The 20,962-nt window shown below is 43.4% G+C and overlaps 1 protein-coding gene across 1 annotated transcript; it reads right to left on the minus strand.

Moving 5' to 3' along the window:
* Positions 1-139: 139 nt before the first annotated feature.
* On the minus strand, positions 140-18,463 carry LOC310875354 (O-phosphoseryl-tRNA(Sec) selenium transferase-like). The gene is made up of 12 exons (XM_083788559.1): positions 18,375-18,463; positions 16,961-17,092; positions 15,933-16,087; positions 14,042-14,160; positions 13,226-13,384; positions 11,323-11,476; positions 10,633-10,735; positions 10,402-10,531; positions 9,406-9,497; positions 4,395-4,488; positions 2,973-3,063; positions 140-521 (listed from the first exon to the last, which is right to left on the minus strand). Exons 2-12 carry the CDS (start codon positions 17,072-17,074, stop codon positions 230-232), a joined length of 1,503 nt encoding a protein of 500 aa, XP_083644685.1. The 5' UTR covers positions 17,075-17,092; positions 18,375-18,463; the 3' UTR covers positions 140-229.
* Positions 18,464-20,962: the final 2,499 nt, after the last annotated feature.

The raw sequence follows: 20,962 nt of genomic DNA on the forward strand, positions 1-20,962 counted from the left end.
GGAGGTCCTCGAGGCATCTGGTTAGGATGCCTCTCGGGCGTCTCCCTAGTGAGGTCCTCGAGGCACGTCCCACTGGGAGGAGACCCCGGGGGCATCTGGTCAGGATGCCTCTCGGGCGTCTACCTATAGGGAGGTCCTCGAGGCATCTGGTTAGGATGCCTCTCGGGCGTCTCCCTAGAGAGGTCCTCGAGGCACGTCCCACTGGGAGGAGACCCCGGGGGCAGAGTCTCTACTCTCCAGTAGAGTCTTCCGTGCCTGTGTCGGTCAACGGCGGTGAACTGCTTCGGGCGGCAGCGGTCAACGACAGTGAACTGCTTCGGGCGGCAGCGGCACCGCTGCGTTCTTTCTTCAGCGTCTTCAGGCTCTTGTCCAGCCTCTTGACGCACAGCGTCACGTCTTCCCGCGCGATGCCCACGGCCGCGGCGGCGTTGAGGTAAGGGCACGGGTACGCCTCCGAGTGGGACATGAAGCCGCGGAACGTGTGTCCGTTCACCGTCTGCTCCTTGCCCAGCGGGATCACCCTGGAAACAAAAAGAACCAGCAGGGTGGTTTAGTACCAGGGGGATCACCCTGGAAACAAAAATAACCAGCAGGGTGGTTTAGTACCAGGGGGATCACCCTGGAGACATAAAATAATGGTTTAGTAGTATAGTACCAGGGCTGAGCAATTATTCATTATGGTTGGAGCAGCATGACGATAACGCACAGTGCCATTTCTGCTCTTTATTCTTCGACTCGTCTAGTTATAACTGGGATTAAAACTAGTGAAGTTAACCCATTCTGACCTGAGATCAGATTCTAAAAATGTCTTCTACATCCTGACAATTTTCATTCTGACCTGAGATCAGATTCTAAAAATGTCTTTCTTATGTCAGTCGCTCTTCGATTTTTCAAAAATAGCAGACCTACAAGCTCGTAGCACGCCACTCGGTGGTGCGCTATGAGCTTGTAGATCTGCTATTTTTCAATAGCTAAAGCACGACATGATGCTAACACCAAAATGGGTTCCCACCCAAAATGGGTTAAAGGACCACTTCACCACTTTTCAACCTATCTTCCTATAATAGGTCCTCACTAATAATCATGAAAAAAAATCGTGCCGTTTTATCATGATTATTTGTGAGGGCCGATTATATGAAGATAGGTTGAAAAGTGGTGAAGTGGTCCTTTAAGTAAAATAACATTGAAAGGGTGTGTGTACACGCAAGGACGCGCACACACACACACACACACACACACACACACACACACACACACACACACAGTGAGAGAAACGGAGAGAGAGAGAGAGATGGCATCGTATCTAATCAACTTCTAGTGAAGCAGGGACCCACTGAAGGCTCTTATAAAACAGTGTTGTACGTTCAACTTATCGTGCTTCTCCGCTCCATTTCGTCCTGCGGGAACATTGCTAGGAATATAAATAGTTACGCATCTGCACTCAGTGTGCAGGGATGTTTCGCGTGACATTTTTGGGGGGGAAAGGGGGGGGGGGGGGGGGGGGGGACGCGGAAAAAACGCGTCCCATGTGCAAACAGCTTAAGAGTCGGAGCTGGACTGTAGATGGAGATGGAACGTTTATATCCCCAGAATAGTGACGCTGGGGTTCAAGTGGTTGGTTAATGGATAGATGTAAACAAAGGTAACGGAGCATATGCACATCCACTCTCGACCAGGTTCTGGTTCTGGACAAATGGTGCAGCACCGGAGAAAGAAATAAGAGTCCGCAACACAGGGAAGGGAAAACTCAGGTCCACTGGTTTATTAATTCAATGGTTTGATCACTGGGATCTTCTGGGATCTAAGAAGAACAATAAGTACAATGAGAAATACTGCAACGTACGCAAATGGCAGCTCCACTAGGCAGGGAGGGGGGGGATTAACTGTAAAAAAAAGGATCTCCAGAAGGCAGCAAGACGGAACCAACTCTTATCAATGACTTTTAGACAGTAGCACAAAACCTGAAAACCAATTATGTCCAAGCATGTCAACGAACGTGCTCGTCCCATTATAGTTCTCGTGAAGGCTCATACATAGTCTGGATTCTCGGTGGTGAGGTGACCACCGAACTACAACATGACGTCACTTAGGTGACCACCGAACTACAACATGACGTCACTGAGGTGACCACCGAACTACAACATGACGTCACGAGCCGCGGTGAAGAGCAAACCACCGCCACCGCCCCTCAGCCCTTCTCTCTGTTTTTACTCACCACCGCTCAACGTTATTACAGCTCTCACCTCACCACCGGAGCGGTGGTCACCTCACCACCGGAGCGGTGGTCACCTCACCACCGGAGCGGTGGTCACCTCACCACCGGAGCGGTGGTCACCTCACCGCCGGAGCGGTGGTCACCTCACCACCGGAGCGGTGGTCACCTCACCACCGAAAAACCAGACTATGAATGAGGCTTGACTGTAGAGGAAGTGAATTCACCAGTCAGTCACCCAGCAACGCACCTCTCTCTCTCTTTATGCAGGCTATCCTTGTGCTTTGTGTCAAACAGCAGAGCTGAAAGACACACGAGGCACTGCAGCATTACATCCGCTGCTCAACACACACACACACACACACACACACACACACACACACACACACACACACACACACACACAGCAAGCCTTTGGTCTACAGCAGTCTGCTTAGCCCATTTAGATCTGAAGACGATTCTAAAAATGTGCTTCTAAATCCTAAACAGTTTTCTGAAAAAGCTATGTTTCTATGTCAGTCGTTCTTCTTGATTTTTCAAAAACAGCAGACCTACAAGCTCGTAGCGCGCCACTCGGTGACAAGATTACAAAGGATGCTGGGGTGGGTGGGCGGGTGGGGCGTTCGAAAAGGGAGCAGGCAAAAAAAACTACTTTAGGAAAGCTCTCATTTTTAGTGTTATTAAGCCCTCCAGTTTTCCTAACAGGGAACCGGCTGTTCGTGGTGCTTGTGCGGCTGCGTGAGCGAGTCTCTCTTCCTACCTGGCCCCGGACACCTGCCGCGTGAACAGCATGGAGCCCAGCTGAGTCACTGCCTCCTTATCCAGGGACTGGAGGCCGTCCAGAGACATGGCTGGAGGAGGACGCACACACACACACGCACACAGACACACACACACACACACACACACACACACACACACACACACACACACACACACACACACACACACACACAGTAAAGGCCTATTCATAGTCTGGTTTTTCGGTGGTGAACTGACCACCGCTCCGGTGGTGAGCTGACCACCGGAGCTGAAATAACGTTGAGCGGTGGTGAGTAAAAACAGAGAGAAGGGCTGGAGCGGTGGCGGTGGTTTGCTCTTCACCGCGGCTCAGTGACGTCATGTTGTAGTTCGGTGGTCACCCCCACCACCGAAAATCCAGACTATGTATGAGCCTTAAGTCATTTGAAAGATAAAAAAAAAAAGTGTGACATGCCAGGCTTTGTGCACAACTACAATCTTTGCGTGCCTCTGGTGGTGTGCTCAAGCCTAAAGGGCTTTTCAAACGGGTTAGCGAGGAACGATTGCGGTCAACAAAGTTGGACATTCCCACCATTCAGCCCCTCTCTCTCCTTCCATTCATGAAATGCTGCCTCGCGAAACAAATGACTTTTACTATGAGTGACGTAGGCTAGTGGTTCCACAAAGTGGGGTCCGGGGACCCCTATAGGGGTCCTTGAGGGAGTTCCAGGGGGTACCTATAGCTCAATTAGAGATAGTTGGGAAGCAAATGGACCATTATGGGTCTGTACAAATGGGTCCATTTGGTTCCATTTGAACACTCCGAGTTAAATTAACAGTGGTTTTACATTATAAATGGGGTACCAGAGATAGAAATGCCATTAAATCGGGGGTCCGTAGCATAATGCGTGTGAAACTGCAGGGGGTCCATGAAATGAATACGTTTCGGAATCACTACTAGAGCCGTGATCCCTTATCGGGGTCACTGGCATACGTTTTCAAATGGGGGGTCCGCGGCCTAATAAATGTTGATTTGGGGGTCCTTGACACGAAAAAGTTTGGGAACCACTGGGCTAGTACTGTACCACGCAACACCATACAGTATAACCGTCACCAACAGGTAGTGTCATTTTTTGTGTTATTAACCCATTTTAGGCGGAACCCCTTTTGGTGTTAGCATTATGTTATGCTTTAGCTATTGAAAAATAGCAGATATACAAGCTCATAGCGCGCCACCGAGTGGCACGCTACGAGCTTGTAGGTCTGCTATTTTTTAAATAATTGAAGAACGACTGACATAGAAACATGTCGTTGGACGTAACGTGGACGCAAAGCTCAGCTTTGTTTTATTATATATATATGATACACAAAGCCAAGTATTATACAGTAGGGAGGATATTTAAATGTCATAGTGTACAGTAATCCATTGTTTCCAGCTCACCCAGTGAAATAGGATTATGTGGCGTGTGCAGCAGTCTCTCCCCGTGAGCCTCAGCCAGAGTCTTCAGCTCCTGAGCCAAGAAGGAGTACATCTCCTTCAGCCCGGGGAACACACACACACACACACACACACACACACACACACACACACACACACACACACACACACACACACACACACACACACACACACACACACACACACACAAAGCACTATTAATAGAAGCACCAATGCTCCCCTTCTGCGCCCCAACCCACCACAAGCTTAATTTAGCAGCATGCAGCTTCAGTTTATTGCAAATCAAGCTAATCTGCCCCGGAGCAGCTTGCCTCCATTCTTCACCCCCCTGTCCTGTCTTGCCTGCTCTCTCTCTCTCTCCAAGCTTCAACGCAGTAGCTCACCTGTCTATTAAATAGACAGAAATCTGGCCCTGGCCCAGGCGGTGGCGTAACCGTCTGGGCACCCGACTGGTGATCCAAGTCGCAGTGTGCCGCGGGTTCGACTCCCGAGCCCGACACAGCCTTTACTGCATGTCTTCCCCCCCCCATCTCTCTCCCGTTTCCTGTCAGCCTACTGTCTGTCCCTTCAAAAAACCAATAAAAGGCGTAAGCCGCAAAAAGATATCTTAAAAAAAAAGAAGAAATCTGGACCTGCATCCAATCCCTATCTGGCTGTTAGTTGGGATCATGGTTGTAGTTAGTTCTGCCCCTGGGATCAATTACGGAGGCATGAGAGGAAGAAAGCAGGCTTTTAACCTTAGATTTGCACATGAGTCTCTAAAGTGCTGACTGTGTGTGTGTGTGTGTGTGTGTGTGTGTGTGTGTGTGTGTGTGTGTGTGGGGGGGGGGGGGGGGGGGTGCTTTTATCTAGTACTACATTAGTAGATATTAACTGCAGTGGCAGGTTCTTCGTTGTAGCAAACATACAATATGAGTCATATTCTCAGCATCTCTTGGGGAGCATTAAATCTCGCCACAGCGTTGAGCAGTGCTGGAAAACATTACTTGACTTTGATGAACAATGAATAGCAAGAAAACTTAAAACAATGTATTTGTTCCTTGTGGTGTACACGACAGACAATTTAGTGCGTGTGCACGCATGCAGGCACGCACGCACGCACGCACGTGTGTACTGTACTGTGTAATAGTTAAGTCGCATGCCTAACAGAATGATATAAATAATGTATCTGCATTGCATGTAGTCATAGCACTTCATAGTACATATGTATAGCATAGTATAGTATATATGTATAGTGTCATTATATAGATATGTTCTAGTTAAAATCGCTCTGGATTAAGAGCGTCTGCTAAATGCCTAAATTGAAAATTTACTTAATGATCTTATCCTTATTCTCCTTATTTTCTAGATTCAGATTTGATAGTGATTACACTGGTATATGATGACCACGACAGAGACACAGGTCAAGCACTGATGGCCACTACTAAGATGACTAAGTGGTGATGTCCGCATAGCCATACAGCATCGGCTAGAAAAAAAAGAAAAGCAAAGCATATCTGTGACTTGAATTATTAAAAGCCATGGACTATGTAGCGGGGGGTGGGGGGGTTATGGAAGTCACTCAGTTGTGCAGACACACTATGGCAAACCGGTTAAATTATGCATTATCTGGACCGGCAAAAATCAATAAGACCTGACAGTACTGGGTCAGGTGACACCGCCAGCCAGAGGAATTTCCGAGACCATTTGGGGCCAGCGGTATATTTCGGCTAATAGTATTTGGGGTATTGCATGCCAGCCTGTGGGGAGAGCCATTTTTAGATATCCACAGGGTCACTTTATACCATGTACATTAATTATGTAATCGGACACTGCGTGCTCAAAGGCATTTTACTAAGAAAGTCTTTACACACACAGCAAATGTCCTGTGGAATCTATCGACAGCATGTCAGCTGGAAAGATACATAATGCAGTTGTGGTCTCACGAAATGTTTGAAAAACTAGAGTTCGTGTTGTTTTCTTTTAACCCATTCTGGGCGGGAACCCCTTTTGGTGTTTATAGCATTATGTTATACTTTAGCTATTTTTGAAAAATCGTGAAAATCTCGGCACAAATCTTTGAATATATATTCTTTCAGAAAGAGAACGTTTTTAACTGAAATCTTTGCTTCTGGGGGGGTCCCTGGAAAAACATATTTTCAGATGGGGGTCGACGGCCAAATACATATCATTTTTGGGGTCCTCCTTGACATGAAATATTGAGAACCACCGATATAGAAACATGAGGTATTTCAGAAAACCTTTTTTTTTTCCAACATCAGGCATAACTGGGTTAAGTCTAGCAAAAAGAGATATTAATATTCTACATCAGGTCCAGGGTGTGTGTGTGGGATTGGTGCAGTGCATAACAGCATGACGAGGAGAGCAGAATACTGCATTGTTAGCCAACTCTGCTATGGAGAGAGGGATGCCACAGGGGGACGATCTGGAATGGAAGCTGAAAAATATGTCTCTCTTCTGGCTCTCGAATGGCTCACACTCACTGGAGTTTGGCATGTTGTCAGAACACCGGTGAAGAGTTGAAAATAACCTACATTAGATATATTATTATGTGAGAGGCTCTGGATATAGTTCAGGATAACTAATAAACAGTAACTAGGAGTAATTTAAAACGAGCAAAAACTAATCTTGGTGACCAATTTTTAAGTCCCTGAAGAGTCTTAAATAAAAGTACCAAATTAAATAAAGCCTTAAAAATAATGATACATAATAATAAAGTTATATGCTCCCTTTCACAGTCAGTTTCCGAATAGCTTTGTTTGTGCTTTTTGTTTCCAGTAGACTTGATTACTGTATAAAGCACTCACTGCTGGTCTGACAAATCAGGTGTTACATAATCCACCAGCTTGATGAGAATGCTGCAGCGAGCAGCCACACTTTGAACTAAAACCCAAAGAAGTCTGAAAACATCACCCCTGTTTCACTCCGGCTCAAGGACACTAACTCTGGGGGAGCCCACAGGGTTCGAACTGGCAACCTTGCGGTTTACCATCCCAACTCTACCCGTGAGCCACTGCCGCTGGGAGCCACCCTGGCTCCCAGTGGAGCAAATAATGTGTTTGTATTTGTACCCGCTCATCATAAAAAGAGCAGATCTACAAGCTGAGTTAGTCGACATGGCAGCATCGTGACACCTCGTCAGCTTGTGGTCTTTTGGGCAAATTATTCCGCAAGCGATGGATTATAAACTAAGACCAGTTAAATAAGGAATATTATGTATAGTCTACCACCAATGAATAGACAATACGTACAGTCTATAAAAACAATTGCCCTAATAAGCATAATGTCAATGTTTGGCAGCTGTACTGTACATCCTATACCAGTTTGTATTTTAAGAGTGCCAGAATCCCCGTCAAGAAGTCAATAGTCGGTGACCGCCAGTGCAGGTCTTCAGTTCTCTATATCAGGCTTGGTCGTTGAGCCGGATGGCTGCAGGCTGTAGTGGTGCTGCTGTTGTTGTTTTTTTTTTATATATTTTTTATCTGTAACCCATTTTTCACCCCTGTGTCAATCATCTAATGTGATCCTGGGCTCTACACACCCTCCGCCAACCTAGTCCCCATATATGGGGGACAAGGGGAGAGCAACGGACCCGAACCCACCTCACCCCTGCCCACTTTGACAGGCTGGGATGGCTTAGGGTCGTCGACAGAGTACAGCATCTTGCAATGGGTCTGGTCCACAAGATTCGATACACCACCAAGATACCCATGTACCTGTCTAAATACTTCCTTAATGTAAACGAAGTCCACACCCACAACACCAGAGGGAGTGCAACAAACCATGTACAACCCAGATTCGGCACAAACAAGGGACTAAATTATTTTCGCTCCTATGCCACCAAAATGTGGAACGCCCTACCAACAGTCATTAAGACATGTGAATCCCTTGACTCCTTCAAAACCGCTCTCAAAGGGCACCTACGGATGGCTGCAATTCGAAACTGGCCTCTGTAAAATCTGAATCCCCCCCACCCCCCCACCCCATTTCCCTCACTGTATATTGTATATTTTCCCAGTGCTTGTATATTTTCCCTTTTTTGCTTCCCATATGATGAATTCCTGTTCTGTTCTTTAGCTACATAGAAATGTCTATTTGTATGTCTCTAAATGGTTGTATGTCTTTAAATGTTTTGATGAATTGAACAATGTGGACCCTGTTGTAAACAAGTGTAATGCTTAATTGGGTCGTCCACTCACAGTTGACAGTCTTTGTATTGAGTTTGTGCTTAAAATGTACTGTAAATTCTACAAACTGTTAATAAATATTTCAATCAAAAAAACTCATGCTTCCTTCATGCCCGAGTGTCCAGGTTGCTCCTTTGCACCTGACAGGGGGGGGGGGGGGTTTCCCTGGTTGGACGTAGCGCGTGGAAGGAACACGTTATTCCAACCAGTTCCTTTCCCCTCCATCGGGCGCCCCGGCTGTTGTTGTTGTTAGTATTCTTATATGGCTACGAGTACGTTGGTACTTTAACCCATTTAGGCCTGACGTCGAAATTTAAGATTTTTACTAGTTGACTTTTTTACTAGTTGCCTAGTTTATTAGTCGACTTTTTTTTTAATGATATTTGTACATTTAAAAACTCTACATTGGTGACTATAATCTAGCATTCTAGCTGATAGGCCTACAAAAAAACATCTTATCAACTAGTACCAGCAAGGTCGACTAGTGGATTTACTAGTCGACTAGTTGATTTTTTTTTAAATTATTATTATTCTTTTATTCTTTATTTACCCAGGGAAGTAGCTGAGCACAGGTGCTCATTTTCAGCAACGCCCTGCACATAGAAACACACGCACACACACACACACACACACAAACCTGGGAGCTGACCAGTACAACCACAGTCTTATACTGTTGGCCACTAAGCAGCTCCAGGGGGAGCAGTTGGGGGTTCAGTGCCTTGCTCAAGGGCACTTCAGCGGTGTTGGGTGAGTGATGACAATCACTTCCCCACCCTAGTGCGTGTGTGCGTGCAGCATTTGGTCACCTTTCTCTCTGCCAGGAGTTTCTTCCAGCCGCTGGCCCCCAGGGTGAGCAGGGTGATCAGAACATCAAGGGAAGGTGAGGCCGACGCCCGACCTGGACGGAACACAGAGGTAACAAATACACAACATGGTTCACCTTCAGCTCAATGTTCAAACACTACGTAAGACAATCTGGGAAGTGTTGGCGTTCACTTCAGAAATGATGCTGAGTCTTATTTGTTTTGCTAGAAAAAGAAACATGTATTATGTTATACGTATACTATATCATTGTTGTTGTTTCCCTCTCCTGTAAGGTCTGTGCTAACCCGGGGTTCTTATAACCCATTTTGACCTGAGATCAGATTAAAAAAAATGTCTTCTACATCCTGACAGTTTTCTGAAAAAGCTATGTGTCTATGTCAGTCGTTCTTCAATTTTTCAAAAATAGCAGACCTACAAGCTTGTAGATCTGCTATTTTTCAATAGCTATAGCATAACATAATGCTAACACCAAAATGGGTTCCCGCCCAAAATGGGTTAAAAAAACCCCAAATAAAAAGTTTATGCTGAATTCTTTCTGTGGCCCAAACTCACACTACAACCGTGAGAGAACATAACTTTTTTTTTTTTTTTGTCAATACTACTAGTATAATTTTTGTGTAGAAATTGATAATAAACAGTCTGCTCTCCCAGAAAAATTTTGGAAAAACAGCAATTCGACAATTCGGACACTGTGTAGTGTAAGTTCTCATGGGAAAAACTACTGCTATCAGATAATCCAGAGACCCCGATAAACAAAAAGTAAAATTAGGAAACTACCTTGGACTTCCTAACTCAACAAATGTCTCTGAAGAATGTGTAGGTTTAGGTTTATTTATTTAGCACGTAGTACAAAAAATAGCATATAACATATCAAAGAACAAAAATACAATGCAAGGAAGGGAAGGGTCATTGATTTAAACAGATTTAAAAGTTCAACGTTTTAAAAGTTAATTAAGAACAATACAACGGACACTAACCTGGGTACATCTGGCTTATCTCCTGTATGAAGGACTCATTGAAACCTGCGATTATGGCGCCCCCCACTGGCACCATGAAGTTCTTGTCTAAGCTCTGGACAAAGGCATCAATTCTTCCAACACGAGCACCCTGTGGGTGAAGACAGTTCAATGGAATGATTAGATAGATAGCCTACACACAACAATACCCAGGCTTTATAAACAAGTTAAATAGTTTTTAGTAGTACCAACCTGCTGTATCAGGTGCATGCATTTGGACGACTGCACTCCATAGGCATTGTTAACGATGTGGGGGATGTTGTATTTGGAACACATAGTGGCCAATTCCTCAATCCTGCATGACAAGAAGACAAGAAGAGAATGGGACTCACCTTCTTAGACATGATTATTATTCCCAACATAACCTTGTATTGGGCAAATTAAAGACACTTTGTCTGAGATCAGATCACAATACACTTTGAGAGGCATTTCGGTAAAGCTTCACACGGAAACAAACACTCTCTGTAACACTTTGTTAGAAGCAGGCACAAGGTTTGATGGGCGGGAACCCCTTCTGGTGTTTTAAGGATTATGTTATACTTTAGCTATTAAAAAATACGAGCTTGTATATCTTGTATCTTCTATTTTTTTAAACCCGTGAAAATGTGGCGCAAATCTTTGAATGCGGACGTTTTTAACTCAAATCATTGCTTCTGGGGGGGGGGGGGGGGGGGTCCCTGGAAGAACATATTTTCAGATGGGGGTCGGCGGCCAATTACATATATTTTTGTAGAATTTGTAGAATCGTCCTCAGGTCGAAATGGGTTAAAATATTTGTCTATTCATTACATAATTTATTTAGTTTCAGATTGCAGGCATTGAACGTTTTTCAGGGAAAACTTGCATAATAAAAAAATGTACGTGAAAAAGCCTCCTAATTACCTGTCGGGGACGCGTGGAGCAAAACAGGACGTCGTAGAGTGGACACACAGGATGTTCTCTGGACCGAGCTCCTCGATCTTGTGCTCGACCGCCTCCAAGTCCGTCCGCAACTCGTCCCCTTCCAGAGTGTTCTCCACCACCACTGGCTGGAACCCTGACAACGGTGGAGACCATACAGTTACAACTTGTCCCTTTCCACAGTGTTCTCCACCACCACTGGCTGGAACCCTGACAACGGTGGAGACCATACAGTTACAACTTGTCCCTTTCCACAGTGTTCTCCACCACCACTGGCTGGAACCCTGACAACGGTGGAGACCATACAGTTCCAAATGAGCTAGTCGTAGTCTGAAAACCCACTTTTTCAGACTCCATCATGGCCCGTAGCACTTACCCTACCCCCTTAGCACTTTATACAGACTTATAGCATGTTATGTAGACCGCACTAGAATTGCTTTTTTATATAGTCATAGCACTTTATAGTATATGAATAGTATAGTATGTATAGTTTATATATATTTTTTTTTTCCATATTCTTTTATCCCACGATTTTGTAACCCATTTTTCACCCCTGTGTCAATCATCTAATGTGATCCTGGGCTCTACACACCCTCCACCAACCTAGTCCCCATATATGGGGGACAAGGGGAGAGCAACGGACTTGAACTCATGCTTCCTTCATGCCTGAGTTTATATTTATACTATAGTTTCATTATATAGATATTCCACTGTTATGTTCTTAGCTTACCCATGTTTCATGATAACTAGTTTTTATGTATGATGTATTGCCATGCTTTTTGTAAATCGCTCTGGATTAAGAGCGTCTGATAAATGCCTAAATTGTAAATTGGATCACTGTGCAGTGAGGGGGAGGGTCACACACTGTTGATCTTCCACCAGGTCATCTCATCGCAAGTCTGGTCATAAAAACCACGTGAGATTTAACACAGAACATTATATTACGCGATCAGATTTGTAACCGGAAAATGACCGTGTGAAATTACATCCTGTGCATCACTGTAGAGATCAGATTGTAATGACTGACATTTTCATCCGTTCCTGTAATCTGCTGTACAAACCAGACAAAGTGTGTAGCATTATTATGTAGCATTATTCTAGCCTGTGAGTTTCTGTAAAATAAACAACTGCGCAGGATGTGATAATTAGAAAGACTCTTTTTTTAGATACAGTATATCATTTTTATCATACGGTTTTGTAACCCATTTTTCAGCCCTGTGTCAATTATCTATTGTGATCCTGGGCTCTACACACCTTCCCTTGCTTTTATTGAATTAGAAGCATTTGTCATAGCTGGATTTCCCCACTGGGATCAAACAACCTATCTATCCATTTGTGTATCTATCTACCTTGTCTGTCTTGTCTTGTCTTGTCTGTCTGTATATTTGCCTCTGTCTGTCTGTAAAAAAAAAAAGAAACTCCTCTACAATTATTAGAAAAACTTTAGTTAACAAATTAACTTTTTTGATTATTATTACAAAACATACATTACCCAGTTGTAACAGAGTGTGTTTGTAGAGCAGTAATGCTATTGAAAAATAGCAGATCTACAAGGTCGTAGCGGTCTGCTATTTTTGAAAGATCGTGAAAATGTAGTGCAAACTTTGAATATATATTCTTTCAGAGCCAACGTTTTTAACTAAAATCTTTGCTTTTTTGGGGGGGGTCCCTTGAATTACATATTTTGAGATGGGGGGTCGGCGGCCAATTACATATAATTCTAGGGGTCCTTGACATGAAAATGTTTGAGAACCACTGACACATAGAAACAGGGGGTTTTTCAGAAAACTGTCAGGATTTAAAAGACATTTGTAGAATCGTCCTCAGGTCTAAATGGGTTAAATAAAAGAAAAGTAAGTACAGTACACCACTGCTGTGCTCTTACCTGCAGTGATCATGGCTTTGAAGCAGGACTTCTGGTCGATGCGCGGCCAGATGATGTAGCGGGCCGTGGGCCTCTGATGGCGTAGGGTCAGGAAACACAGGGTCAAGCTCATCCCGGTCGCCATGGGAACCACAAAGCAACTAGCCACACTGCGCACGCCTGTTACAAAAAAACCAAAACAATCAACAGTGAAATAACAAAACCTTACCATATATTTTTCATTCGCACCCGAGATGTTTAAAAATCTGAATTGAGAGCTCTATTAACATCTTGCTCAACTAGGAAACATTTACCAGATGATTTTCAACAGCTTTTCAACATTCTAGAAAAAAAACAGGATGCTTTCATTGGAGTGGCAATGTTCAGAAACAGAATCATCTTTATTGTCACATCACAAAAAGAAAGTGGGTGAAATTCGTTTTGTGCATTAGTTCCCAATCATAGAACAAACAAAGGTAGGAGTGCACACCAGTGGTGGGGAGGTGCTGCTGACCGCAGGAGGTAAAACTTTGACTAAGAGAGAAAAGAGGGTCAGGGTATAAAGAGGGTATTCATACCCTGAAGAAGGCAACCTGCTCGCCGAAACGTTGGTTAAATAAAGTTCCTAGCATCGTGACTATATAAACGGTGCGGCCTCTTTTCTGTCTTAGTCATTGTTCCCATCATATCATATTTCCAAGAAAACAAAGAAAGGAAAGAAGAAAGTGCTTTTTTCCACAAAAACAGTAAAAGTAGAAGGGTTTCAGATATTTGAATCTTGTTGGGTTGTCTGTGAAGATGGCGGTTCAAACACCCAACATAATCTGTAGTACACACCTGACAGTTTTAAAATGTCCAACACAACCGAGTTGGTCAACTTATTAAGCAGGCTGGATCCTGCTGCTTTGGGCTGAACCGCAGCAATGTCTCCAGATCGACCTATGCCATGGATCAACCTGCGTTGCAATGCACAGGTCCTTGTTAGAGCCATCAAATGTTAAAATGTTGAGCAATATAATAATTATAATAATAATTTCTGAACAGATCTGGGCCCTCCCTTGGCGAGGAATTGGAAAAAAAACAAGCATATACAGTAGTTTTGAACAGATATGATATGAGAACATAAACTAAAGTTTAATTTGTACTTCATTGTATGAAGTACAAATGTTTTTCCAACTGAAAGACAGTTATTCTGCTCAATCGACAAAGTAGTGTCGCAGTCCCGCCCCCTCGAGAGACACGGAAAATAATTCCCCGTTAATTTTCCTCATAGACTTTTCAGAAAAGTATTTATTTAAAGACGTTTACGCCGCAGACAAAGCCAACTTGAGTTGTGACAAATCATGACAATAAATCAACTTTAATGTTTTGGGATGATCAAATAATTAGAAAGAAGGCAGATCAGAAAAAAGGCAGGATACAACACTTTTTGTTTCGTTTTTCTTCTTACAAATTATTTGATCGTCAGGGAGTTATTTTCCGGGTCTCTCGTCGTCGTCATGAAAGGGTTGGCGGGACTGCGACGCTCTAGAACGTCTCCCGGACTCTAGTACTGAACCACAGTAAGACTCTAGTACTGAACCACAGTAAGGTCACATTCATACCAGAGAGCTTTGCTGCGATTAAAACGAATTCTGCTGCGCATTTTCAGAAAGTGCACTTCGTTTGGCAGGTGTGAAGGCTCATTCGAATCGTAATGCGTATCAAAGAACCGCATTATACTCGGGGGTTTAGCTTCGCTTCCAATCGCACTTGATTACGATTCGGTGCAGGTGTGAATGCAATCCGCAGTAAATAAAGGAAATGAAGCAAACAATGTGGCGGGTGAGGAGCTGAACACAGTTGGAGACAGAGAAAGCATTTTTACGCAGCGCAAAGATGTCCCGTTACCGTGGATAGACGATTAGACGTGGTCGAATGAGGAGACTGAAGCCCTGATCGAAATGAGGACGAGTACATTAATCAATTGCTTAAGAAAGAAGAACACTGCAGTGCAGTGTAATAGTATTATAGCCTACAGAATATTCTGTCTGTCTGTGCGTGCCGTAAACATGGAGTGCTGTCACTGTGTGGGGACTAGTGGGGACTGGAACTTTCATCTCAATAAACGTGTAAACATTTTGCTGCTGTCTGTTATATCAGTGCGCTCAGCACTGTGCCTGCATGCCCAAAAGAACAGTGTGTGACACTGTGGCTGCGTGCGTATAGTGAGAGAGAGAGAGAGGGGGGGGGGTCCAGTCCCAGACGGCACGACACATGCACGTTATGAGTATAATTTTATCACAATAGATTTCACTGTGTTGTAGGCTGTGTTGTAGGCTAGGTTTATGAATGGAACACATTGATAAAGGTCCCCCCTGCTGCGTTTCCAATTGCTACGGATGACAGTGTGAAGGCAAACCGCAGCAAATTAAATATGCAAGAATCCCCAAATCTCCGCCCATACGCATGAGTCTACCGAAGTATTAGGTGAGAATGTGACCTAAGACTCTAGTACTGAACCACAGTAAGACTCTAGTACTGAACCACAGTAAGACTCTAGTACTGAACCACAGTAAGACTCTAGTACTGAACCACAGTAAGACTCTAGTACTGAACCACAGTAAGACTCTAGTACTGAACCACAGTAAGACTCTAGTACTGAACCACAGTAAGACTCTAGTACTGAACCACAGTAAGACTCTAGTACTGAACCACAGTAAGACGTCGGGGGGGTCAAACGACTGACCTGTAGTGTCGTCTTGCCACCAGGCTGGACGCCACCCTGCCTTCCCGCTCTCCCACGCCACAGTTTCCCAGGAAGTTGTTGCTGTCCATCACGGCCAGCTCGTTCAGGAAGAGCTCTATGGTGCTCTCGTTCCAGCCTTCCTCTGGACACTTGCCCTGGAAGCATGGAAGCACTTTTATTTTATTTGAATATGACATTGTTCAGCTATGGAACACCTTTACAGCAAACTCTTCTTCATTAAAACATTTCAAACATAAGTTCAGGACCCACTTAATTGACCAGATCACTTAATTATTATTTCTTTGTATCATCTATTCTTTTCTCTAATCATGTAGAATAGATAACCAAAAATTCTAATCATGTTCTTGTTGTGTTTTTGTTTTGTTGTTTTGATCATGTTTTATATACTGCAATCATGTTTTCTGGATATTCTATATCTATATATGTACAATGTTTAAGCCCCTTGGGTTTTTTGCCTCAGCCTAGCACTTTACCCTTCTTATATTTATATGTTCCCTGTGTTGTTTTTATACTGTGCTGGATAAATAAATACAAATACAAATTCCGTAGAAATGAGACACATGAACTGTTTTAGTTTGAAAACTTGTAAAAGTATATATTTAATTTTTTAAGTTAAATGACAAAAGGGTAGACGTAATAAGCTTATAGGCTTCAGTCTATACCTTCTTTTGTTCCCAGACCAAGAAAAAAAAACTGTGATGAACTAAGAATGATATGAAAGTATATATTACACCTATGGTGTGCTGAAGTCTAGTTCAAGAGATGGGGCTGCTTCTGGGATAAATGTGACGTGATATGCCTTTTTCATAAAGAGGTTTTCAAATTGAACTGAAAAGCATCACATGCACTCTTCGATGTCTCAAATAAAATGCATTCCTGCCATACAGTAGTTCATTTTAGCATTAAAGTCAGAAATGATGACACATTATTAATTACGGTCACATCATGATCTCTTCATTCTCTTGGGGAAGCGATTCATGATTTTCTTATGGATTGATTTTTTTTACCTGTTCCAATAAGTGCCTGATCAGCTGCTCATGGCCGCGACGTGCCTGACTCCCTTGTCGGACGTAGGAAGGCGAGACTATCTTCTCACTCAGGGTGAAGTTGTCAGCGTTCATCTCTGCTTACTTTAAGGGCTGTCAATGACATAACATGTCATAATTTACCTATTCTGGGCGGGAACCCCTTTTGGTGTGTTAAGCATTATGTTATACTTTAGCTATTGAAAAATAGCAGATCTACACGCTCGTAGCGCGGCACCGAGTGCCACACTACGAGCTTGTAGGTCTGCCATTTTTGAAAAATCTTGAAAATGTGCCTCAAATCATTGAATATATATTCTTTCAGAGTGAAAGTTTTTAACTCAAATCTTTGCTTCTGGGGGGTTCCCTGGAACAGCATATTTTCAGATGGGTCGGCGGCCAAATACATATAATTTTTGGGGGTCCTTGCCATGAAATATTGAGCACCACAGATACAGAAACATGAGGTATTTCAGAAAACTGTTCGATAAAAAAAAGATAATTGATCGATTAATAATCAATCACTTCAAAATACACTTCTTGATAATACGATTAATCAGAAAAGTAATCAATAGAATAATCTCTAAGAAAATAATGTAAAGTTGCCCAACCACAGACCACACAATATCAGACAGCTAGAAACCTACTTAGTAATTAATTGGCCAGTGGTGGAAAAACATACTCAAATGTCAAAGTCCTGAATTCAATGTGTACTTGACCAAAAGTACAGAGGTCTAGGTATTGGCATCAAAATGTTTGTTCATTGTGCAGAATTTCACCTTAGCAAATGTATACAAAGTGGGGTCCGGGGACCCCTAGTGGTCCTTGAGAGCGAGTCATCCGTTACAGACATGGGTCTGTAACAAATAAGAGTGTACAAATGGGTTCCTTCCATTTGTACACTCTCACATTAACATCGATATAATTTGGGGTCCGAGAGATAGAAATGCCATTAGATGGGGGTCCGTCCGTAGCATAATTGCATGTCAGTCTCTGGAACAGTAAACTGGGGGTCCTTGAAATGAAAATGGTTGAAAATCTAGCTCCTCCTAGCTCTGGTCCATCCATAGCCCTAATGCTTCTATGATTCTGAATTCATAGAAATCATAGAAATCTAGGGTCCTCCAGCCTCCTTGCCATATATTTTGTAATGGGGGTCCACGGGCCAATGAGTGTCGATTTGGGGGTCCTTGACATGAAAACGTTTGGGAACCTGACACTGACAGCTGAACGTGCTAGCAAGCAACAATAAAGGCTACCATGCTCAGCTCTGGGAGGCTAGGCTAAACTTTCCATTCACAGAATGGAGCTTAAATAAACGAGTCTAAATAACCGTGTTTAAAAGACCGTTTCTGTTCCCTGGCAGACAGCGTCATGGTGTAGTTAGTAGTCTTACCTTTAGTATTATGGGGTGCGTCAGTGCTTGTGTCTGTCAAAGGGAAAGGTAAAGCATTAGCATTGGGCTGCATGTAAACAACAGCCAGCTGAACTACAAAACACACCATGGGTCACAGTGCCATCTAGCGGCCAAGTTAAAACAGTTCCTCTGTCAAACCAGAAACCACCATGCAATAAATCCACTTATTTTCTTTTTAAAACGTGTTTATTTATTGCCATTATAAGCTTATTTACAGGCAATTTGTTTCATTTTGTTCATGTTCATTTTCTCGCAGTTCATCTTTTTTTTTAAAGCAAAATTAACTGGCATTACACTTTAAAGAGGCATACATGCAATGATACATCATACACACATAGCAAATACATTGTTTTCAACGAGGGCGGCGCAAATAAGAGCTATTTTAAGCATGTGTGCGACGTGACAACTGTTTTAAAGTACTGTACAGTAACAACTATAGTCTCTAGTTTAATGTTTATGTTGTGCTATACAAAACCAATCTAAAATAAAGGGATTTATAAGATCATTAAAGCTGGGCTGTTGCCTGAGTCCAATGCATTGAGACTTAATTGTCCCAGTTGGTTGTCCCTATATTCTCAATAGAAGTCTATGTAGGAGAGCCGCCATTGGACTGGCCCCATGAAGTGACACAGTTTGCGTAACTCTGTCTATATCTAAGGCTCTGGAGTGGAGGAGGTGTGCTGTGTCACCTGATCGCACTGCTTGCATGCAAATATTGTAATATTGCATCATATGGAACTGAACTGACCAGACTGAGGTTTTCAACCTTTTTCATATCAAGGTCCATTATTTTTATTCATTCGGCATTTGAGAGAGGGTCCTCACATAGGCAGTCAATACAAGGTAATTGTAACATAAAAAACAAAAGGAAAAAAACAGGGGTTTTCTTTTGTAACAAAACAGTTACAAAACAACACAAAAACAGGGTAGGCTATTACACGCAAAATAGCAACAAGATGGATCATTTGTTCCGTCAAATATTGTCACTATACCATGGCCAGCAGTTAATTTGGTTTAGGTTAGCATTAGAGTACTTTGATACAAAGAAATATTTAGTTAATCTCATCGCTTATATGTTCGTTGTTTACAAGAGAGTATATAATATAATAGTGTAAGAATATAGCTCTGCCTGCAGTCTCCCCTTTATAGGAGAGGATCCTACCACCCACAGAGAAGCACTTAACCGTACAGCTTATCTACAAGCTCACAGATATCAGATGAACATGAATACGTAACCCCCTACATATATGTTCTATTTTAGATTAATCATCATATGGGGTTACATTCATTTCCCCAGATAATAGACATACTTTCATAATGTACATTGTGAAACACCCCTACTCCTCAACAGTACTTGGCACCTTCCCTCCCTTCTTAAAGTGCCAGCACTGCAGGCCATACAAACACTGAGCCAAGTACACAAGTAAACTTAAACTCAACTTACGTACATTACACACACATGCAGATTGCAGACAAGAGACGTGGCGCATTTATAGTAGGATGCAGTCCCGGATTTGGGACACAGCTCACTCCCTGCTACTGGCTGTGGTCCAGTGGTATGAGTCCAGTCTGTCGCCCTGCTACTGGCTGTGGTCCAGTGGTATGAGTCCAGTCTGTCCCCCTGCTACTCGCTGTGGTCCAGTGGTATGAGTCCAGTCTGTCCCCCTGCTACTGGCTGTGGTCCAGTGGTATGAGTCCAGTCTGTCCCCCTGCTACTGGCTGTGGTCCAGTGGTATGAGTCCAGTCTGTCGCCCTGCTACTGGCTGTGGTCCAGTGGTATGAGTCCAGTCTGTCCCCCTGCTACTCGCTGTGGTCCAGTGGTATGAGTCCAGTCTGTCCCCCTGCTACTCGCTGTGGTCCAGTGGTATGAGTCCAGTCTGTGTCCCTGCTACTCGCTGTGGTCCAGTGGTATGAGTCCAGTCTGTCCCCGTGCTACTCGCTGTGGTCCAGTGGTATGAGTCCAGTCTGTCCCCCTGCTACTCGCTGTGGTCCAGTGGTATGAGTCCAGTCTGTGTCCCTGCTACTCGCTGTGGTCCAGTGGTATGAGTCCAGTCTCCCTGAGCACAGTGTTAACAGCGGGGATGAGACGCGTGCTGTAGAGCAGCAGTCGGCCATCATACACCAGCTTGTCTGCTGTTAAATTGGTCTGCTCTGGAGATCTACAGCGAAGAGAGAGAACATATACAGTATAAGTACAGTAGCTACACATCATAATGGACTCTCTAACTTATACACTGGCCCTGCAGTGTCTCTTAAGTCTTCACATAATTCGCAATGTGTGAAGCAGTGGTGGAAAAAGCACTCAATTGTTTTACTTAAGTAAAGGTACCAATAGTGCAATTTAGAACTACTTTGTAAAGTAAAATTACGGAATTGAAAATGCACTTGAGTAAAAGTACAAAAGTATCGGCATCAAAATGTACTTAAAGTACTAAAAGTAAATACTCATATTGCAGAATGTTCCATTTCACAAGTTCAAACTGTGTACAAAATATTTTGAAAATAGCAGATCTACAAGCTCGCAATGCGTCGCAACGTGACGCATTGTGAGCTTGTAGATCGGCTAT

This window comes from Protomyctophum parallelum, assembly GCF_964188405.1.
Source record: "Protomyctophum parallelum genome assembly, chromosome: 18".
Taxonomy (NCBI): domain Eukaryota; kingdom Metazoa; phylum Chordata; class Actinopteri; order Myctophiformes; family Myctophidae; genus Protomyctophum; species Protomyctophum parallelum.

Bases quoted from the DNA above. Each gene is read 5' to 3' on its own strand.
- LOC310875354 (XM_083788559.1), bottom strand. From the start codon at position 17,074: ATGAACGCTGACAACTTCACCCTGAGTGAGAAGATAGTCTCGCCTTCC. The intron at 10,532-10,632 runs GTTGGTACTACT...CTTCACCCACAG, and splicing joins GCATGCACCTGATACAGCAG to GGTGCTCGTGTTGGAAGAAT. The intron at 9,498-10,401 runs GTTAGTGTCCGT...TGTTCCGTCCAG, and splicing joins GATAAGCCAGATGTACCCAG to GTCGGGCGTCGGCCTCACCT.